Source organism: Lycorma delicatula, chromosome 1 (assembly GCF_047948215.1).
Source record: "Lycorma delicatula isolate Av1 chromosome 1, ASM4794821v1, whole genome shotgun sequence".
Taxonomy (NCBI): domain Eukaryota; kingdom Metazoa; phylum Arthropoda; class Insecta; order Hemiptera; family Fulgoridae; genus Lycorma; species Lycorma delicatula.
Window position 1 is genome coordinate 62,514,566 of NC_134455.1, and position 21,189 is coordinate 62,535,754.

A 21,189-nucleotide genomic window follows, 5' to 3' on the forward strand; every position below is an offset into this window, starting at 1 on the left:
TTTTTAATTTTTAACAGCAATTTTATTTTAATCTTACAAGTCTACTCAAATTTCTTTTTTTAATTTTGTTCATGGAAGTATGGAATTTATGGAAAAAACTCACACATACTTCAGAAATATTTATTTTCTGAAAATTGACCAGTAAAATCTGTAATTTATATCAAACCTGTGAATAACGATAATTACATATTTATTAAATTTGTAATGGATATTATTTAATTTATTCATCTGGAATAGCTTCTAGACCCTGAAAAAAATAAAATTAGATTAGTAATATCGCATATATACTGGTAAATTCATCTTACGCAAATTTAAGTCAAATAAAATAAGCCCGGGCACAAATTACGTGTCAAATTTTATATTCTTGATACTAAAAAACTATGCGTCGTTTTTATGTGTCCCGGCTTAATTTTTGTTCTCAGTTTCAACATTTAAAAACTGAATAAAATGTACAAAAATCATTAATTAATATGATGAAATATGGTTTACACTTTCAAAACTACTCTTAATACAAGGAAATAATATATGCTTCCAAAATGTTTTCACTAACACATAGTTATCAGTGCATTTCAACATAGTTCATCTTTAATATGAATGTTGTAAACAGTAACATTTGTGTTGTGCCTCTTAATTTATTAATTTCTTGTTTAATTTAGCATGTTTGTAAATTTCAAACTAACAGAATTGATTTCAAGGCTTCTTCTAAGAGAGTAAAAGTGTCAAGTTTTAATGTGTCCAGGCATTGAAGATGACACTTCGTTTTGCACCTAGTAAAAAAGGGTGTCAAATTTTTATGAGCTATTTTTTGAACAGAACATAAATTGTACTCATTTTCTGGAAGCATATTTCCATTTACTTAGGAAATTGTTTTTTAAATATTTTTTTCAGGATGAGTTTTAAAAGGACCCCACACAAATACACACAAATACCCACAAATGAGGAACAAACTGGTACAATTCTGGCAATTTAATGACCATGAAAATGAAATTTACTAAAATAAAAATTATGTAAACAAGATAATTACAGCAAATATTATAAAGAGATAATAAATATAAAAAGATTATCCTTGTGGAAATTTGGCATTTCTTACGTTTTTAAGACAATAAAATTTTTAAAACCTAAACAGTTTCAGAATATATGGACTGACAAAAGATGTAATCTTTTAGCTACAAATTCACTTTGCATTGACATTCAATTAACGTAGTAAATTTTAAAACCCCCCAAAGCATACACAACAATCATTCTAACTATTAATCAGCCTTCTAAATCAGTGGCAAAAATTCTGTGTTCTTAAATACTACTTTCTTATAATAATAAAGCACATTTACTGTAAGGTAGTTCCTTATTTTAATAGATTTAAATTTTTTATTCTTCATCCCAGATTGGAAAATAATGCTCTTTCCAGATATGTAATGATAAAATGTTAATTATGTGTCTTGCATTAGATGCCACAGCCAAAGAGGCTATAAATAATGTAATTTGATTGAGTCAAAAGTCATTCCAAAAACTTGACAGACATTCTCATGAATAAAAAAAAGCATCCCATGCCAGTCTTATGAGAAGTGAGGAGTGATGTGGTTTCTTATTACCTTCATCAAACCACACATACTGTTGCACAACAGCTCACCCAGTTTACCAAACTCCAACTGATATTTGGTCTTATAATAGGTGGATCGTCTCTCTCTCCACCATAGGGTTTGGTTGTCAATGAACAAATTATTTTCAGAGAAAATGATTTTTTACCTTACGTGAGTTTTATGTAAAAGATTGCAGAGCAACAAATGAATTCATCCTTTTTCTTAAAAAAACAGTATACAGTTTCTCTTCAGTAAGAAAAATGGCAATTAATTATAACAAAAAAAAAAACAATGTAAAATTTATTGCCTTAAGTTAATTATCTAATTTTCAATATTAATGATCTGTTTTGTAGCAAACAGTAAAGTCTAACCTATTTAATCTGAGTTTCATTCAATAACATTCACATATGCTAAGAAGCTTATGTTCCTAATGCTGCCCTAGTAGCATTAGTGCTTCTAATGTGTATATTAGGACCAAAACCTTTACAGAAAGTTTGTGAAAATTGTCTAATTTATACAGAGTGATTCTGGAAGATAGGGCAATACTTTGACAACTCATTCTAGAGGATAAAAATAAGAAAAAAGTTCATATAAACATATGTCCGAAAACACTTTGTTAGCGAGTTATACAGAATGAAAGATTTTGCCCGAGTGTCAGTTCATCCGGATAAATTAAGGCTTTCTGAAATTCTGGGAAGGACAATTAAGGGGCAAATTCAATTGTTTATGGTTTTTGAGCTGGAATTCGAAAAAAATAGGTCCCAGAACTGTATCTCTCTTAGTTTCTAACATATCCCATGTAAAATGCCAAAAACAGGGTCGAAAAACATTATTTTACGTTTGACGTACAATAATGTTGTCAATTGGCAATAAATCATACATTTTTTTAACATAAATTTTAGAGAATAGTTATAAGAAGATTGATGTAAATAATGTCAACAGAACTCTAGACATGCTAGTGAAAGTTCAAGACAAATTCTTCCATCAGATGGATCTGTACCACACGATCAAAGGTGCTCGCATTGAATACTGGTAGGGAAACTGTTAAGAGTTACTCTTTCATTATATTGGCAATTCATTAATGTAAGTCAAAGTTAAGAGATATTAAATAGCTTTAAAACTCCAGTATTATTTTTTATAATAGTACATTGCTGTAGGGTCTCCCCCTCACATTCTACCCAAAACCTGTCAAATGTGCAAAATATAAACAGATCATATCTCCTTTATTAAATAATTTACCATAATCTGGTACCATAACTATAATGATTCTGTAGGTGATCTAGGACAGGATATGTCATTTAAAAAAAAGTAACCATTCTTAAGAACAAACATTACTTCAAAAAATTACTTTTTATCACTATACTGATAAAAAAATATTAAGTTATGTATTTAATTCTTTTTTAAACATAAATAAACAATCATAATAAAACTAAAACTAACAAAGATAAGTTCCACCTGAAATTGCAAAGAACTCTTGCAAAGAAAATAAATTTGACCACATAATATCTACTTAAAATGAGAATTAAGTGGTAAAGATAATGCAAGATAATAATAATAATTAATAAGTAATTATAATTATTAATAATAATATTTTTATTTTTATTATTATTATTATTATTATTATTATTACCAATATATAATACGAAAGGTAAAGTCGATAGATGGGTGGAATATATTGAAGAGTTATACGGAGGAAATGAATTAGAAAATGGTGTTATAGAGGAAGAAGAGGAAGTTGAGGAGGATGAAATGGGAAAAACAATACTGAGATCTGAATTTAAGAGAGCATTAAAAAATTTAAATGGCAGAAAGGCTCCTGGAATAGACAGAATACCTGTAGAATTACTGCACAGTGCAGGTGAGGAAGCGATTGATAAGATTATACAAACTGGTGTGTAATATTTATGAAAAAGGGGAAGTTCCGTCAAGACTTCAAAAAAAGTGTCATGATACCAAAGAAAGCAGGGGCAGATAAATGTGAAGAATATAGAAAAATTAGTTTAACTTAGAGTGGAAGAAGTGTTAGGAGAAGACCAATTTGGTTTCAGGAAAAGTATACGGACAAGGGAAGCAATTTTAGGCCTCAGATTAATAGTAGAAGGAAGATTAAAGAAAAACAAACCAACATACTTGGTGTTTATAGACCTAGAAAAGGCATTCGATAACGTAGACTGGAATAAAATGTTCAGGATTTAAAAAAAATTAGGGTTCAAATACAGAGATGAAAGAACAATTGCTAACATGTACAGGAACCAAACAGCAACAGTAATAATTGAAGAACATAAGAAAGAAGCCGTAATAAGAAAGGGAGTCTGACAAGGATGTTCCCTATCTCCGTTACTTTTTAATCTTTACATGGAACTAGCAGTTAATGATGTTAAAGAACAATTTAGATTCGGAGTAACAGTACAAGGTGAAAAGATAAAGATGCTACGATTTGCTGATGATATAGTAATTCTAGCCGAGAGTAAAAAGGATTTAGAAGAAACAATGAACGGCATAGATGAAGTCCTACGCAAGAACTATCGCATGAAAATAAACAAGAACAAAACAAAAGTAATGAAATGTAGTAGAAATAACAAAGATGGACCACTGAATGTGAAAATAGGAGGAGAAAAGATTATGGAGGTAGAAGAATTTTGTTATTTGGGAAGTAGAATTACTAAAGATGGACGAAGCAGGAGCGATATAAAATGCCGAATAGCACAAGCGAAACGAGCCTTCAGTAAGAAATATAATTTGTTTACATCAAAAATTAATTTAAATATCAGGAAAAGATTTTTGAAAGTATATGTTTGGAGTGTCGCTTTATATGGAAGTGAAACTTGAACAATCGAAGTATCTGAGAAGAAAAGATTAGAAGCTTTTGAAATGTGGTGCTATAGGAGAATGTTAAAAATCAGATGGGTGGATAAAGTGACAAATGAAGAGGTATTGCAGCAAATAGATGAAGAAAGAAGCATTTGGAAAAATATAGTTAAAAGAAGAGATAACCTTATTGGCCACATACTGAGACATCCTGGAATAGTCTCTTTAATATTGGAAAGACAGGTAGAAGGAAAAAATTGTGTAGGCAGGCCACGTTTTGAATATGTAAAATAAATTGTTAGGGATGTAGGATGTAGAGGGTATACTGAAATGAAACGACTAGCACTAGAAAGGGAATGTTGGAGAGCTGCATCAAACCAGTCAAATGACTGAAGACAAAAAAAAAATTATTATTATTATACTTACTTGTAAAACATAAGTATTTCCATTTATCACCTCTTCATCCCTTAATATAAGGTTCATGTTGAATGGTACATTTCTATCCCTTCTGTAAGGCTAAAAACAAATCATTAATTTGATAATTTCTTTGTATGATATACTAAAAGGTAAAACAAAGACATTTTAAAAGTGTGTGTTTAAAAAGTAAACTTAATAAAAATCATAACCAACACAAGAATATGCATACATATTATACATGTATGCAGTCAACTTACATCTAAATGTGCCAAATAAAAAAATATATTACTACTGCAGATAAATATCAAATATGTAAATATTAAATATAAATACTTCCGATAAAATGTATAAATATTAAACTTTTATATCCAACTAATAAAAGAGCTGTTCTGAACATTCTCAGCTTCACAAAGAAAAAACACAATATCTATCACAATTTTTTTTTATTTCTCAACAGTCACCTTGCAAACTGATACATTCAGACCAATGACTGACTACTTTACTCGTTGGTCCAACAACCTCAGTAAATTTTGTACAACTGCAAAGTAAGCAGTTGTTTTAGCTTTTGACCTATATTTGAGGTGAATCATCGTCCAGTAAGTCATTTCTTCAAATTTGGGAAATCACTGGGAGCTAAATATGGCATGTCTAGAAGCACACATCAGAGTTTTGCAGCAAAAAACAAAGACATATGTGCAGGCACATTATTGTGGCGAAAGAGTGCTTTCTTTCTGGCCAGATATAATGTTTAGCCTGAAAAGCACCCTTCAATTGGTCAATAAGTGAAGGAGGTACATACACCCCAGAAATGATCCTGCCTTTTTTCAGATATTCTATGAGCACCACACCATGAGAATTCCAAAAAATGGTAGCCATAACCTTTCCTGCAGATGAAACCAATTTTGCTTTTTTCTGCAATCGTTAGGTCTCTGGCATGTAACTGTGAATCTATATTTCACCTACTTTATAAAACATTGAAGTAAAATCAAGGAATTGCATTATTTAAGTCCCTTGACTAGTGTTCAGTTGAACGTAGTTTTAATAGACTAATGCCGGCACCCACTAAGCAAAAAGAAACTCTGATTCAGGAATGAGTTCAAGAACTTGCGTAAAATGGTTTTAGAGGCACAATCTGTAGAGATTGAACCATTACTTCCCAACCACAGAATTTTTCAGATTTTTGTATTCATATTGTTAAATCTGGTTTATGAGTTATAAAGAAAAATATGGTACAAAAAAATATATATATACCCTTTGGCACTGAACCAGCCTGTCCTATAAATAGGATGATGTGGAAATAAAATAAGAGAACATATGGTGAATAAAAAATAAAACTATTTTATAAGGTAAGAAACATCATTACAAGTGTTTTCTCACACTTTCTACAAAAAGTAACAGGTTTTTTTAGTAGCCCTAACCTTTGCATCACCTCTGTTTCTCTTTCTTCACCATATAATGGCCTACAATATCAAATCTGACATTGTAAAAGACTTTCGGAAGTATCAACTTGAAAAACAAATACACCTTCTAAAATCTAGAAAAAGCATTGTTTCCTCAGCATTTACACAATTGTAAATAATCTATCCATTCACTAGACCCATATCTAGTAATCTAATAACTAATGGACATTTTTTACCTCACACAGACTGGACATTTAGAAATCAACCAGTCATATTTATAGACATCTCCCATGTTTTTAATATAATTATGAATAAGTTTTGGTTGGTTCACAGCGACTTTGGCTTTTTTAGTTTTCAAATTCCTATAAGTTTTGACAAATGGTTCATTTGTATCACAAGTTGTCAAAAGACACACTACATTGTCATGCCATTTCACACAAACATTTTTATCAAAATGTTAGGAAAAACCTCTTTTTTCATTTCTTGCTTTGACATAACTGGATATTTCTTTGTTCTGATATCACAAATGGTTCCAGTAGCTTTGAATCAATCAGTAGAAAGAAAGGTTCTATTTATAGTGTAATAAAACCTAAATACAATCCTTCAACTTAACCCTTTGAATGTCTGGGTAATGATCTATCGTTTCCCTGACATCTATGATGATATGATATTCATATTCTTCAATTTTCTGGGTAAATGGTATTTTTTTCAAATTTATAAACTGTCATAATTTGACAATCAAGTCAATTTGACAATTATTTATTAATTTTGACAATTGATTAAGATAATTAAACATCAATTTGACAATCAAGTCACAAATTCACAGCAATATATGTTTGAAGTACACTTTACAAATGACAAAACAAAACCACACCAATATACATTTCAAACAAAATAATAAGCGACTATCAATATGCAAAAGTATACAGGAATTGACTTTTATACATAATCATAGACTTTAAACCTAACACACACTTCAACCAAGTGTCATGTTTATAGAACGGCTTACTTTGAAGGTATACATGCAAAGTAATTTCTTTTCTGGTCTGTAATACTCAATATACATTCATTAATGATAAGAATAATTATAAGCAACTATTAAAAAAAAATGTGGTTCAATTATAATAAATTATGAAAAACATAACATTATCTCCATTGACTAAATCATAATTTTTTTTTTTTTAAAAACGTGTTATACATATAATATCATAAATATTTTTTATAGTGAAATAAAAAGAAAATTTAAGTAAAACTGACTTTTACAAATTATTTAATAATATTAGAAAAAATAATATTAGAAATGACACCAGTGAACATGGTGTCATAAAAATAGGATGGTGGGACATAATAGGTTAAATAATACAACATTGTGGATTTTTAATAACTTTGGGTCGATTGTAGCAGTTTTTGGGAATCATCTTCAATGGATATACAAAAATTCTTCAATGAATTTTACATTTAAATTCAGCAGTTCACTGTTTTCTGTCTAAAACAAAGCGAAAGAGTCCTTTTAAGTTAAATCAATTCATTTTGAAAGTCAGTTGGCATTAAACCATTTTACTTAACATCTGGAATTTCAATTTTTTCAGAGAATGTCAAAACTTGTTATAACTTTATAAGGTCATCTGGTCATACTTGTACCATTCCTGTTTAGGCTGAGAACTTTCCAAATGGCCTTCACATTATAATATCAGATTCTAACTGAAATAAATCTCTTATATTTTTTTTTAATCATACTTTTACCATATTAAAAGGAAATATATTTACTATATTTTTTTTAAAATCAAGAAATAAATTATAGAAATGAAACAAAATGTTTCATTTCTTTTTTTCTTACTATAACAATTGCACTCTACATGAATTAGTCTACTTAATAAAAAATCTGAAATACTTTATTTAAACTTTACAAACTGGTACCATAAGATTTAAAAAATTTGTACAAAGCAAAACTTAGATGTTAATTGCAATACCTACTACGTGATAGTTATACAAAGTACAAAAAAATCTTCTTTTTTCTTTTATTACTTTTTAATTATTCAGTAACTGTTACTGTAATAAACAAATAATAAATATACCCCAAATAACATAATTGATGAAGAAATTGCATATAATAGCCAAAAAATACTATTTTTACATTATTACATGTATTTAGAAAGAGAGTTAAGTGTCCTCTTACTGCTTAGTATTCTATATAACCCTCTTACAAATCTGTAGCACCAGCAAGACTTGAATATGAAGTTTTCAAATACACACTCAACAGATGTTAAACTGAAATTTTAAGGTATTCTCATATTTTATTCTTTTAGATATAAAAAAAAAAATCAGCAAACACTCCCCCCCCCCCCCATAATAAGTTTACTTCTTAGCACACGATTTAATTATAATTAAATCATTTAGACTCAAATAAGTGCGTTGACAATTATGTAATAATTGTTGAATTTATTTTTTAATTTTAACTGATTTCATTAATTATTTTGATAATCATTCTAGTTTTATTTTTTATTTAGTTAAGTATTTTCTTAACTTAAGTGTTTTATTTATTTAATTCAATACAAAACTCTTTATAAGAGTCTACAGTTAAATATTACAGTTCCAGTTTACAGGAAGATTATTATATTTACTTGGTTTTAATTTTATTTAGATAAATGGATGTACTAGCTCCTCATCAGCTTTGTCCACGTTAAATGGTTACTTGCATTTCCCGTAGCAGTCAATCTTTTTATTTTTATATTTGTCACGTAACCAGAAGCAGGTGCAGCAAGTCACACATACAATAATGGTGGTAGTGACAGTGGTGGTCGTGCCAGCACCATATATCTCCGCACCCCTTATGAATTTAAAAAAAAACTGATAACTGTTTGTAAATATTTATCTAAATAATATTTGCAAGCCCAAATCTACTAAATATTTTGTTTACTATAATCAGGATTGGGAAAATTTACAATCATTGTTCAAAAATGTTTACCTTTCTTCATCCCCTTTCAAGGTCAGATTTCAAAATCTAGTAACTGGTTTATTAAAATTAAGATTATACTCACCAAAAATCAAATTGATTTCTTTATTTGTTACAAATTTCAAAAATCAATTTTAACGCTTGAAACTTCAAATTTGACTTTAGTATACAAAAAAAAAATGTTTTTTACTCACTAATTTTTTCATATTGCAACCAACTAAGTAAACTTTTTTATTCATCTAATAAATTTTAATAGTTGCAAAGCGTATGAAAAATGTCAGGCCTGACCAGGATTCAAACCCAGAATCTCAGATGCAAAGCTGAGACACTATTACTCCACCCCACAAGGATATATTTACAAGCATGTGTAATTTAAAACAAAATATTAAAAAAGACATCTACTGAACAAATGATATTAAATTATTCAGATGGTGTCCCATCTAAGATAGTGGTTTGGACATTTTAGATAAAGATCAGGGTAATAAAATTAGAATTTATATATAATGGAAAACCTTTTTCCTCTTTTCCATTCTGGCCACTTTAGGACCACATTCTTACCTTACTTATTAATTTCTGCTTTACAGTTTTATATCTTCCCAGTCTCTTCATTCCTTTTTTTTAATTTAAAACTTTTTTTTTAGTACTGTGCAGTCTGAAAACAGTACTGCTCAGCTGAAAGCAATGGAAAACACTACAGCTGCTTTTTTCCCAAGAAAATGTAGCTCTCTGCATTTTCATATAACAATGATGGAGGCGTCTTCCTTTGTAAAATATTCCAGAGGTAAACTAGGCCCCCATTCGGTTCGCCGGGTGGGGACTACTAAGGAAGGGATCACCAGAAAATTAAAAAATAACATTCTACGAGTCGGAGCGTGGATTGTTAGAAGTCTAAAAAAGGTTGGTAGATTAGAAAATTTAAAGAGGGAAATGGATAGCACAAATGTAGATGTAGTAGGAATTAGTGAGATTTGGTGGGAAGAGGAAAATGACTTTTTGGTAAGTAATTTTAGAATAATTAACTCAGCTTCAAATAATAGGCAGACAGGAGTAGGTTTCATAATAAACAAGAAGATAGAGAAGAGAGTAGAGTATTTCAAAATGCAGAGCGATAGAATCATTGAAATAAGAATAAGATCGAAACCTAAACAGACGATTGTTAACATCTATATGCCTACAAGCACCCATGATGATGATGATGATGAATTAGAGTGTGTATACAGAGAAATTGATGAAGCAATTAAACACATAAAAGGAGATGAAAATTTAATAATAGTTGGAGAATGCAAGCACTGGAAAAGGCAAGGAAGGAAATATTGCGGGTGAATACGGGCTGGGCAAAATGAATGAAAGAAGGGGCCAATTTATTCAGCTTTACATGAAGTATAATTTTGTGCCTAGACCCAGTTTAAAAATCATAATAGAAGAATACACATATGGAAAATGCCAGGTGATACTACAAGGTATCAGATTATATCACGGTTAAACTAAGATTTAGAATTCAACTCGTTGACTATAAAGCTTATCCTAGAACAGACATTGATAATGGCCATAATTTAGTGATAATGAAATGTAGATAGGGGTTTAAAAACCTAAGAAAAAGTGTCAGATGGATCTGTGGAATTTACAGAAGCTTGAGGAAAAGGAGGAGGTAAAGATTTTTGAGGAGAAAATTGCAAGAGGTCTGAGCAAAAAAGATAAGGTAGAAAATGTAGAAGAAGAATGGGAGAATGTTAAAAAGGAAATTCTTAATTCGGCAGAAGTGAACTTAGGTGCAATAAAGAGAACTGGTAGAAAGCCTTGGGTTTCAGACGATATAATGCAACTGATGGATGAATGTAGAAAATATAAGAATGCTAATGATGAAGAAAGTAAAAGGAACTATCAACAATTAAGAAATGCTATAAACAGGAAGTGCAAACTGGCGAAAGAAGAGTGGATTAAAGAAAAGTGTTCAGAAGTGGAAAGAGAAATGAACATTGGTAAAATAGACGGAGCATACAGGAAAGTTAAGGAAAATTTTGGGGAACATAAATTAAAATCTAATAATGTGTTAAACAAAGATTGCACAGATTTATAATAGAAAGGCAAAGTCGATAGGTGGATGGAGAATATATTGAAGAGTTATATGGAGGAAATGAATTAGAAAATAGTATTATAGAGGAAGTCAAAGAGGATGAAAGGGGAGAAACAATCCTGAGATCTGAATTTAAGAGAGCATTAAAAGAGTTAAATGGCAGAAACACTCCTGGAATAGATAGAACATCTGTAGAGTTACTGCGCAGTGCAGGTGAGGAAGCGATTGATGGATTATACAAACTGGTATGTAATTCATCAAAAATCTTAATTCTGTACAGAAGAATTGAGAGAGTGGAAGAAGTGCTAGGAGAGCAGTTTGGTTTCAGGAAAAGTATAGGGACAAGGGAAACAATTTTAGGCCTCAGATTAATAGTAGAAGGAAGATTAAAGAAAAACAAACTAACATACATGACATTTATAGACCTAGAAAAGGCATTCGAAAAAGTAGACTGGAATAAAATGTTCAACATTTAAAAAAAAATAGGTTTCAAATACAGAGATAGAAGAACGATTTCTAACATTTACAGAAACCAAACAGCAACAGTAGAAATTGAAGAACATAAGAAAGAAGCCATAATAAGAAAGGGAGTCCGACAAGGATGTTCTCTATCCCTGTTACTTTTTAATCTTTACATAGAACTAGCAGTTAATGATGTTAAAGTAACAATTTAGATCCAGACGCTATGATTTGTTGATATAGTAATTCTAGCTGAGAGTAAAAAGGATTTAGAAGGAATAATAAACAGCATGGATGAAGTCGTACGCAAGAACTATCACATGAAAATAAACAAGAACAAAATGAAATGTAATAGAAATAACAAAGATGGACCACTGAATGTGAAAATAGGAAGAGAAAAGATTATAGAGGTAGAAGAATTCTGTTCTTTGGGAAGTAGAATTACTAAAGATGGACGAAGCAGGAACGATATAAAATGCCAAATAGCACAGGCAAAATTAGCCTTCAGTCAGAAATATTAACTTGTTTACATCAAAAATTAATTTAAATGTCAAAGATTTTTGAAAGAATATGTTTGGAGCGTCACTTTATATGGAAGTGAAACTTGGACGATCGGAGTACCCTAAGAGAAGAAAAGATTATAAGCTTTTGAAATGTGGTGCAGGAGAATGTTAAAAATCAGATGGTTGGATAAAGTGACAAATGAAGTGGTGTTGCAGCACAATCGCTGAAGAAAGAAGCATTTGGAAAAATATAGTAAGAAGGGAGACTTATAGGCCACATATTAAAGCATCCTGGAATAGTCGCTTTAATATTGGAGGGACAGATAGAAGGAATAAATTGTGCAGACAGGCAACATTTTGAATATGTAAAACAAATTGTTAGGGATGTGGGATGTAGGGGGTATACCAAAATAAAATGACTAGCAATAGATAGGGAATCTTGGAGAGCCACATCAAACCAATCAAATGACTAAAGACAAAAAAAATAACTTTTTGTCTTTTATTACTGCATAGGATCACTTAAGTCAATTCAATATCAAAGTCTCTTTGAACACACTGTTCAGGCCTTTTTTTCAGGGGAAAGTACTGAGGTCCTCCTGGTACTTTTTCATATGGTCCAATCTCCATGCCCTTTCTGGTGTTTTCTGATGAAAAATGTTTTGTGTTTTTGTCCCCAATTTTTTTGTTTAATTTTACCTTGTCTGTGGTGTGCAAGACCAATTCCCTTCAGATCCTCTCTTATTTTTCTGATCAATCTGCATCCTGTCAAATGTTTTTTGAGTCAAGATTGTCCAGCTCTTTCATAGTCTCAAATCTTCCATCCTCATAATGTATCCTAGTCTCCTCTTACATATGGTATCAGCGATGGGTTCTAACCCTTTGTACATGACTTTGTTGGGCACAATCCACCACTGCCCACCCACTTTCTAGTACTTTTTGTTAATCTAGGTTCTTCTAATTCTTCTTTTGATTTTCTAGTCTGTCGGTCTTTGATTGTTCATTCAGATGGAAAAGTGTTTCTGCTGCATATGTGGCTTCCAATTTTATAACTGTGCTGTAGTGTCTTATTTTTGCCATTTTTGAATAGACATTTTTTACTGTAGGTGTACCAAGTTAACATTTGTGCTTTAGCTAGTTTGTTCTTGTTTGGAATGAGGTTTTTTTGTTTAGATTGTTATTATTTCTCGAGGTCTTTAAATTGGGTTACTATTGTGACTATTACAATTTATGTTTACTTCTAAATTGTGTTTGTTTGGAGGCAAAATTTCTTGTTGAGACCAATTTTATTTGCAATGTTTCCAAGTTCTAATACTTGTGTTTTAGCTTCACTGATGTTTGCCAACAGTGCCAAATTGTCGGCAAAATCAAGGCAGTTCATTTTTAATTCTGGTCTATCTGTGTATTTTGAAGGCACTTTTTAAGCCATTTCCTGATTACCATTTCCAGAGCACAAGTGAATAATAGCAGTAAGAGTCCATCGCTTTTTTGATCTCAAATTGTTCCAAGAGTTTGCCTCTGAATTTCACTTTTGACAATGTCTGTAAGGTCTGTTTTATCATGTAGTACAGGGATTCTCTGTGGATGTAATCATATGCTTTCTTTAAGTCTACAAATGTTATCATCATGACTGCTTTTTTTTGTTGTAATCCATTATTAGCTTGAGACTTATGATCTGGTCTGGACAGCTCTTCCAGAGTCTGAAACCTCCCTGGTATTCTCATACTTCTTTCTAGAGTTGTAAACCGATCCTGTTGAGAACGGTTCTTGAAAGAATTTTATTGATTCCCCTGCAGTTGTTAAAGAGTCTGTTTTGTCCACTTTTTTCTGTAACAGGTGGATGATGGCTGTCATCCAGTAGTTCCTTCTTTGTTCCAGATAAGTTGTTGAAGGGCGATTTTTTCTGGTCTTCCTGTATGTTTCCACATCTCTACAAAGGTCTGATATCTTCTCCTGACTTCTCCTGACGAGTGATTGGTAGAATTCTATTATTGTGGAAGGGTGATGTTTTCTAGTGTATTATTAGGGTGCTGGCATTAAAGTTTAGAGCTACAATTTCCATGTTGTCTTTATTGTTATGGGCAAGATTACAGTTTGAATCCTTCATTAGTAGGATTGGGAGTTCATACTTTTGGAGTGTTTTTTTTTTTTTAAGGTTGTGGTAGGTCTTACACCGTTTTGCTAAATTCTTCTATTGATTTCAGTGAATCTTTATGGTGTTGTTTTTTTATTTTCCTTAGGGTTCAGGTGGTTTCTTTTTTTGTTTTACTAGATTTTGGAAGGATGTTTGATTTTTGGGATTGGTGTAATAGCCAGGTTTCTTCTTCATTGATTCGTTGTCCCACCATTGATGCTTTTTACACGGTTTTATTGGGGCTAATCTTCTATGATTTTTTTTAAGGTTGCTGACTACTAGGTCTTCATGTTTATCCTCAATTGTTACTTTTTTTCAGTTGCGTTTTGGTAATTTTTATTCTTGATTAGTTGAGTAAAGTCTATTTTTCTTTTAATTTGAGGGGCTTGGTTTTGTTGCTTCCTTTGGGGAGTGAATTTAATTTTTTTGACTACGTAGTGATCTGAGCCTGTTATCTACTCCTTGAAGAATTTTTACATTGTAGATCTCTTTGTGGTGATGTTTGTCTGCAAAGACATCATCTAGTTGCCAGTATCCTTTAGTGAAGTATTTCCAGGTTTTGAGGCTTCCTCTTCAAATATGTGAATTTTGAGACTAGGTTGTGGTTTCTGCAGAGAACGATGAGTGTCTGTCTGCTTTCATTAGTTCTCTTTAGAGTGAGCCATTTTCCAATGATGTCACGGTATCTTCTTTCTCTGCCTTTCAGTCTTTCTTTTTCCTGTTTAGCCGGAACTACCGTTTAGATAATACTTCAGAGGATGAATGAGGATGATATGTATGAGTGTGAATGAAGTGTAGTCTTGTACATTCTCAGTTCGACCATACCTGAGATGTGTGGTTAATTGAAACCCAACCACCAAAGAACACCGGTATCCACGATCTAGTATTCAAGTCCGTGTAAAAATAGCTGGCTTTACTAGGACTTGAACGCTGGAACTCTCGACTTCAAAATCAGCTGATTTGGGAAGACGCGCTTCTTTCTCTGCCTAGTTGGAAGTTAATGTCTCCAATTAGATTTTAATGTGATTTTTGAGGATGTTATTTATGATCTGATGGAGTAGGTCCCAGAATTTGTTTTTATTAGTGGTGGCACAGGCATTTATGGTATAGATTTTATTAGATGCTTTTAGGGTTGAGTGTTCAGATTCTTGGGGATTGTGACTTGAATTCTTGTATGGAGTTTATTATTTTGAGGCTGACCAAAGAGCCTGTTCCAACTATGGAACACTTTACATCACTCTCTTCCCAGGTATACATTTGTAGAGTCTATATCCTTGAGATTCCACTGACATCCTGCTCGATGTTTCTTACTTCCTGCATACCACGATGATAATTTTGTGTTGGTCCATTAGGCAAAGTTATTATTTTTAGTATACCAGTCTGCACAAGCGAGTTCATATTGTGTATGGAAATGTAGATGAATTGCTTTGGTTTGATTTTGGACTTTGTATTGTTCTATTATAAAACCTCTTCAGTGATATTTCTTATATAAATTTAGAGATTCCTTTTCATGGATTCCATCTAGTAAATACTCAAAATTGTACTTTTAATATGTACTGAATTTATTTTTTCATACAATGTGTTAAATTCTGAAATCGAGTAATTACATATACAAACATTTACTGATAAAAACTAAATATTACTATATAAAACAGATGAATTTTTTTTTTATATTTTTGAAAAACGATTACACCAACATAAATCTTTATGTAAGAAAACAAATTAGAATTAATCATTTTTAATTTTTTTTTCATTCCTATAACTATCAAGAATAAAAATAAAACATTTGGATTACGTTAAATAAAATTTATTCTTAAACTTTCACTCATAATATCTAACAATTACATTCTGAAAGATTAAACTTGATCCCAAAGGGGAAACAGTATAAGTAACTAAGGGAGAAACAGAAATATACAATTTGCATAACCATAAGCAAAAATAGGCATCTTTTTCTTTACATAAAGCTTCTATACTTTAACAATAAAAGAAAAAAGAGCTTTACTTTTTCAGGAAATCAACTCTTCATTAGTACCTGCTCATGTCAATAACTATTTGGAATAAAAATTATTTCACGGTATAAGTTAAATCCTTTTGAGTGCCACAAGAAAATTTTTGAAATTATAAAATGTTGGTGCACACCTAAAATGTACAGACTCATCCTAAAATGCCAGGCCTATAAATTAAAAATCATATTAAGTAATATTCAGGATATCTCAAGATATTAGGTTTCAAAATGTTCAGTTTTACTTAGGCTACAAAATAATTTGAATACAAGTTTGATTACATCACAAAAGAATTTTGAAATTAAAAAAATATTTTACCTACTAAACAAAAATATTAAATCTGCGGGAAGTATGCTAATTTCAAACTACATACAGTTTCCTAGAACCATGCAAAGTTTTAAAATATTTGATCAAAAATCAAACATAAAAAGCTATTTCTATAGTATAACGGCGCTATTACAGTTAGAAGGTTATACAGACGTTATAATAATACACAAGTACCAATTATTTTATAAATATAATTTTACCCAACTTAACCAACTCTCGCTTTGTTCGCAAACCTTGAATAATTAATACAGTAATATTTTGAGTATTTAAATAATAAATTCAGTAATTATTTATTATTTAAATAATCAAAACATTATTGTTAATTAGTCAAGGTTAGTGAGCGAAGCGAGCGTAAGCACCAACCTTTTGGGTTATTGTTTATTTAAACAAAAAGTAAATCTGTTCAGATGTTAAAATAGGTCTAGAATCAATCATTTTTAGAGAAAGTTTTTTCTAACTGCGATACTACCGGTCAGTGTTGAATCATGAATCAACATGAATCAGCGAGCCTTTTTTCCCCAAAAACCATTGTACATTAAAGGAGAGATATTGTATATACCACACAGTAGTTCAAAGCAATAAAATTTTACCTTTTCCTATTTGTTTGAAAAGTAGGCCTGCTGTACAAACAAAGAAAGTCTTTTCCTTTTTTCCTGATAATTTTTCCAAGCCAGCAATTCTTTAATGGCTATCACCTCCTATTTCCAAATACTGTCTATAAGTATTCTTCAGTAATATATTTTATGTCAACAAGAAAATGATATCTAGATAGGGATATATAGATATTTTTGTTACTGTTGGTACAATTTTCTCTATAGATTATCTAAGAATATATTATCATTCTAGCAAAGAGGTTGAAACCACCTTCCAATATTTTACAGTTCTGCGCTCATCAAGATATCAGTACAGCATCATATCAAAAGCATCTATGTCCCGCATGTGTTTATTGTTCTCAACAATTAGGGATGGTTTTTTTTTACTAGTAATTCAACTGTCTTCTTTTTTTAACATCTTCAAAATCTTTAATTTGTGTTTTAGATGACAGTAATGTTACAGGTTTTTTTGCAATATTTTTGTCTACAGCCAAGTGCCACTATTTTTCCCTGTTTGTAATACTTTTTTTGAGCCAACTGTAGGTTTTGTTTTACTCAATCAGGTAAATCTTTTTTTTTGTTTTTCCTAACTGTTCCAGTTAAAAAGGTTTTTAGTTCATACAGCCTTTTTACAAGTGGTAAACTAGTAAAGAAATTAGTGATAAACACATGAAAGCCTTTGTTCAAATAACTGCAGGCACTACGCAGTGAAGTTACAACTGCAGAGCCTAAACCATATCGTCTAACTTCATCAGAATTATTGCCTTTTTCCCCTTTGTAACAAGAACATGTATGTCTATTAGATACAGTCGCATAAAACCCACAGCTTAATTCCCTAGCAATGATGATGTTTGTTGGGTAAGTACTGGATTAAGAGTGGTTTGATTTTTTGTTCAAAGGATTCGTCAATTGACAAATGTTTGAGTGCAGTGTAATAAAATATAAATTGATTTTGATTAAATTTGTTATATACCTTATTTAGGACTTTTATTCATTACACTAGAATCTATTTGTCAGACACACCTTTCACCTGAGTTGCATCTCTTGTAAGTTATAAAATACAGTCACCAAAAATTTAATAATTTGGCAATGTACAAAACAAAGTGTAATACATTTTTAATTGCACTATAATTTGGTTAAGTTCGTCAATTAAGATAGGAATTAAATTAGATTCAATTAAGACTAAATTAAATTAGATTAAGCTAGGATGCAACTTGGGTTAAGTGTAAATATACATTATTTTCACAGTTGCAACTTGGTTTCAATTGTGTTTAGTTAGATTTTGCCTAAAATCAAGGTTATACAGTTATATTATGTTGGGTTAGGAACTAATGATTTTGTGTACCGAACTTTGTATGATATCAAAATAATGTAATGCCTGCTTCACTCACTAACCTTGTCTAATTCCCCTTAAAAATTAAATTGGCCAATTCTTGGGTTGAGTCCATAATTTTATATATATATATATACACACACACACACAAACCAACTATTTAGTCTGAAAATAATCTATTCTACATATTACACTTATCCAGTGTTGAATTAAAAAATCTTTGACGACTGTATTGTGTAACTTACAAACGACGTAACTCTGGCGAAAGGCATTTTCCGACAATTTCAATTGTATTGAATAAGGTCCTAAATAAGTACATTCTAAATTTCATCAAAATCAAGTCCCTAATTGTGTATAATTACTTCAATGACAATTAATACTATTCATCAGAGTTAAGAAAGCTCAGTTGACACTTTGTTGTTTTAAACTTTGACAAGTATTATAACATTAATTCTTAAATTTCAGTGCAAATTACAAAAATGATTCTGCAGATCTTAAATAACTTTACTGTCTGTAATGTAAAGATCTACAGGAAAATTATATATTTACATTATCTAATTAAACATTTGTCCTACACAAAGAATGATAATTTAAGTTATAAAATTAAGTGAATGAACCAATCTTACCTTCACATTTGGTAAATTATAATTTTTTTTTCAAAATTAGATATTCCATAAAAGTACTATAGTACAGTAAAATTAACTGATGTGAATTAACACAAAATTTCAATGTAATTAAATAATTTTACATACAACTTGATCGGTAAAACAATCATTTCACATACTACATTAAGAAAAACATTACTTTTTTCCTAAAAATTAATAAATAAAAAATATATATTAACAAAAAAAAATGTGTATTTCAACTGATTGGTCAGGTTCACCACACTACTGGGCATTTAAATTACCATTGTAATCCTTGACACCATATGCCCTTAGTTAAGCTTACTTTTAGTTTAACAGAGAGCATAAAAATGTTAATAAAAAGTAATTTAAAAAAATAGTAAAGTATATCTGTAACCCCCGCCCCCGAATACCCTTTAAAAACACCTAGAAGAAAAAAACCAATGACAAAAGTCTTAAGAACCGAAAAATGTTCTGAAACACGATTCTAATTAAAAGACTTAATAAAATTCGGATGCAGTTCTGTAAAGATCGTAGAACGATTTCAGGTACGAAACAGGACCCAATTTACAAAGGTGTTCTTTTAAATTGTAAATACCTGAAATGGAAATAATGTAACTTCAACTACAACTTCCGCAATAAACTACAAACGTTAACCTTCACAGAGTTGCCAAAAAAAATTCTAGCATCTAATAAACTTACATTTCCGTTCTGAAACAGTTTGTGAATGGCCCATGTCGATACAACAGGAAGGAAAAGTCCTGCGTAAATAACAGCAGCGCTTGGTAATATTTCATACCACATTTCTGAACTTAACCCTGCAGCAATTACAGGACGAATACTTCCAACAATTACTAACAATGCTATCAGGACTATTACAAAATTTTCATACAGCTGTTTTTCTGATGTATTGTGAGCATGTTAGCAAACTTAAAATATCACACAGTTTCAGTTTTGTACTATTGAATTCATAAAATATATTTATTATAGAAAAACCATTGCTGTAATACAATTTCCTTATTTTACTTAAACGAAATAAATATTACCTCCTAATCCTTGTGGTAGGAGTAACCATAACACGAGAAAAGTGACACTTACAGTTCATAACGTACGCTATGAATGCATACTAGGCTGGTACCCCAAAGGTAAAAGTAAAATCAATTTTAAAACGAGAAGTTAAATTACTAAGCTGAGATACTATTATATGTTTTGGTTAGTTGAATGGAACATTTTTAAAGTTCATTTTATCGAACAGGTAGAAATGATATTATTATACAAAAAAAAAACGGCACATTCTTCCACTTTGCATTATATTTTCTACTAAGGATAGCAGTGTAGACCACTCCATTTTTCTTCAGTTTTTTGGCAAAATAATTAAGAGCATTAAGATTCTGTGCGAAAAATAGTTACGGAGCTAAAAGTGTACAAACTCAATATTTAAAAAAACCCTCATAAATTACCATATATTAACTTCATCTAATATAGAATTTGAATTATATTAAACCAGGCTTGTCCAATCCAAATGGTTTAACGGGCCACTTTGATGGCAGGTACGTTACAGCGGGTCGCACTTTAGGTAAACATGCTTTTAAAAAATGTAATGCAAATACAAAATGAATAAAACTTTTGTTATACTATGATTCAAAATAATTAACTCTCGAGTCTTAATTAATGAGATATTTGTTTATCCTTTCTTTCACTTAATTTTTGTAAATTTACAATTATGTTCGACGTTGGTTTTATGGCTTAGCTGGTTTTCTAAATTGGCATCAGTTAATGGAGCACGTGATTGAACATTTTGTAAATTTCATCTTCAAAAAAACGTTTCACAAATATATCTGTATCCAAAAGCACTTGCAACTCGTGCAAAATATCTTAAGTTAGAATATCTCTCGGATGTAATATAAGTATTGTAAAAATTAATTTTTGATGTGGACGCAAAAATTTGTTTTATGTCACTGTTGCCCTATAACTCATCAGCATATGCT

General features: G+C 30.7%; 1 protein-coding gene across 1 annotated transcript; it reads right to left on the bottom strand.

The window, feature by feature from the left end:
• ND-MWFE (NADH dehydrogenase (ubiquinone) MWFE subunit) lies at positions 1–20,112 on the bottom strand. The gene is made up of 3 exons (XM_075354659.1): positions 19,904–20,112; positions 4,812–4,901; positions 1–247 (listed from the first exon to the last, which is right to left on the bottom strand). Exons 1-3 carry the CDS (start codon positions 20,003–20,005, stop codon positions 221–223), a joined length of 219 nt encoding a protein of 72 aa, XP_075210774.1. The 5' UTR covers positions 20,006–20,112; the 3' UTR covers positions 1–220.
• Positions 20,113–21,189: the final 1,077 nt, after the last annotated feature.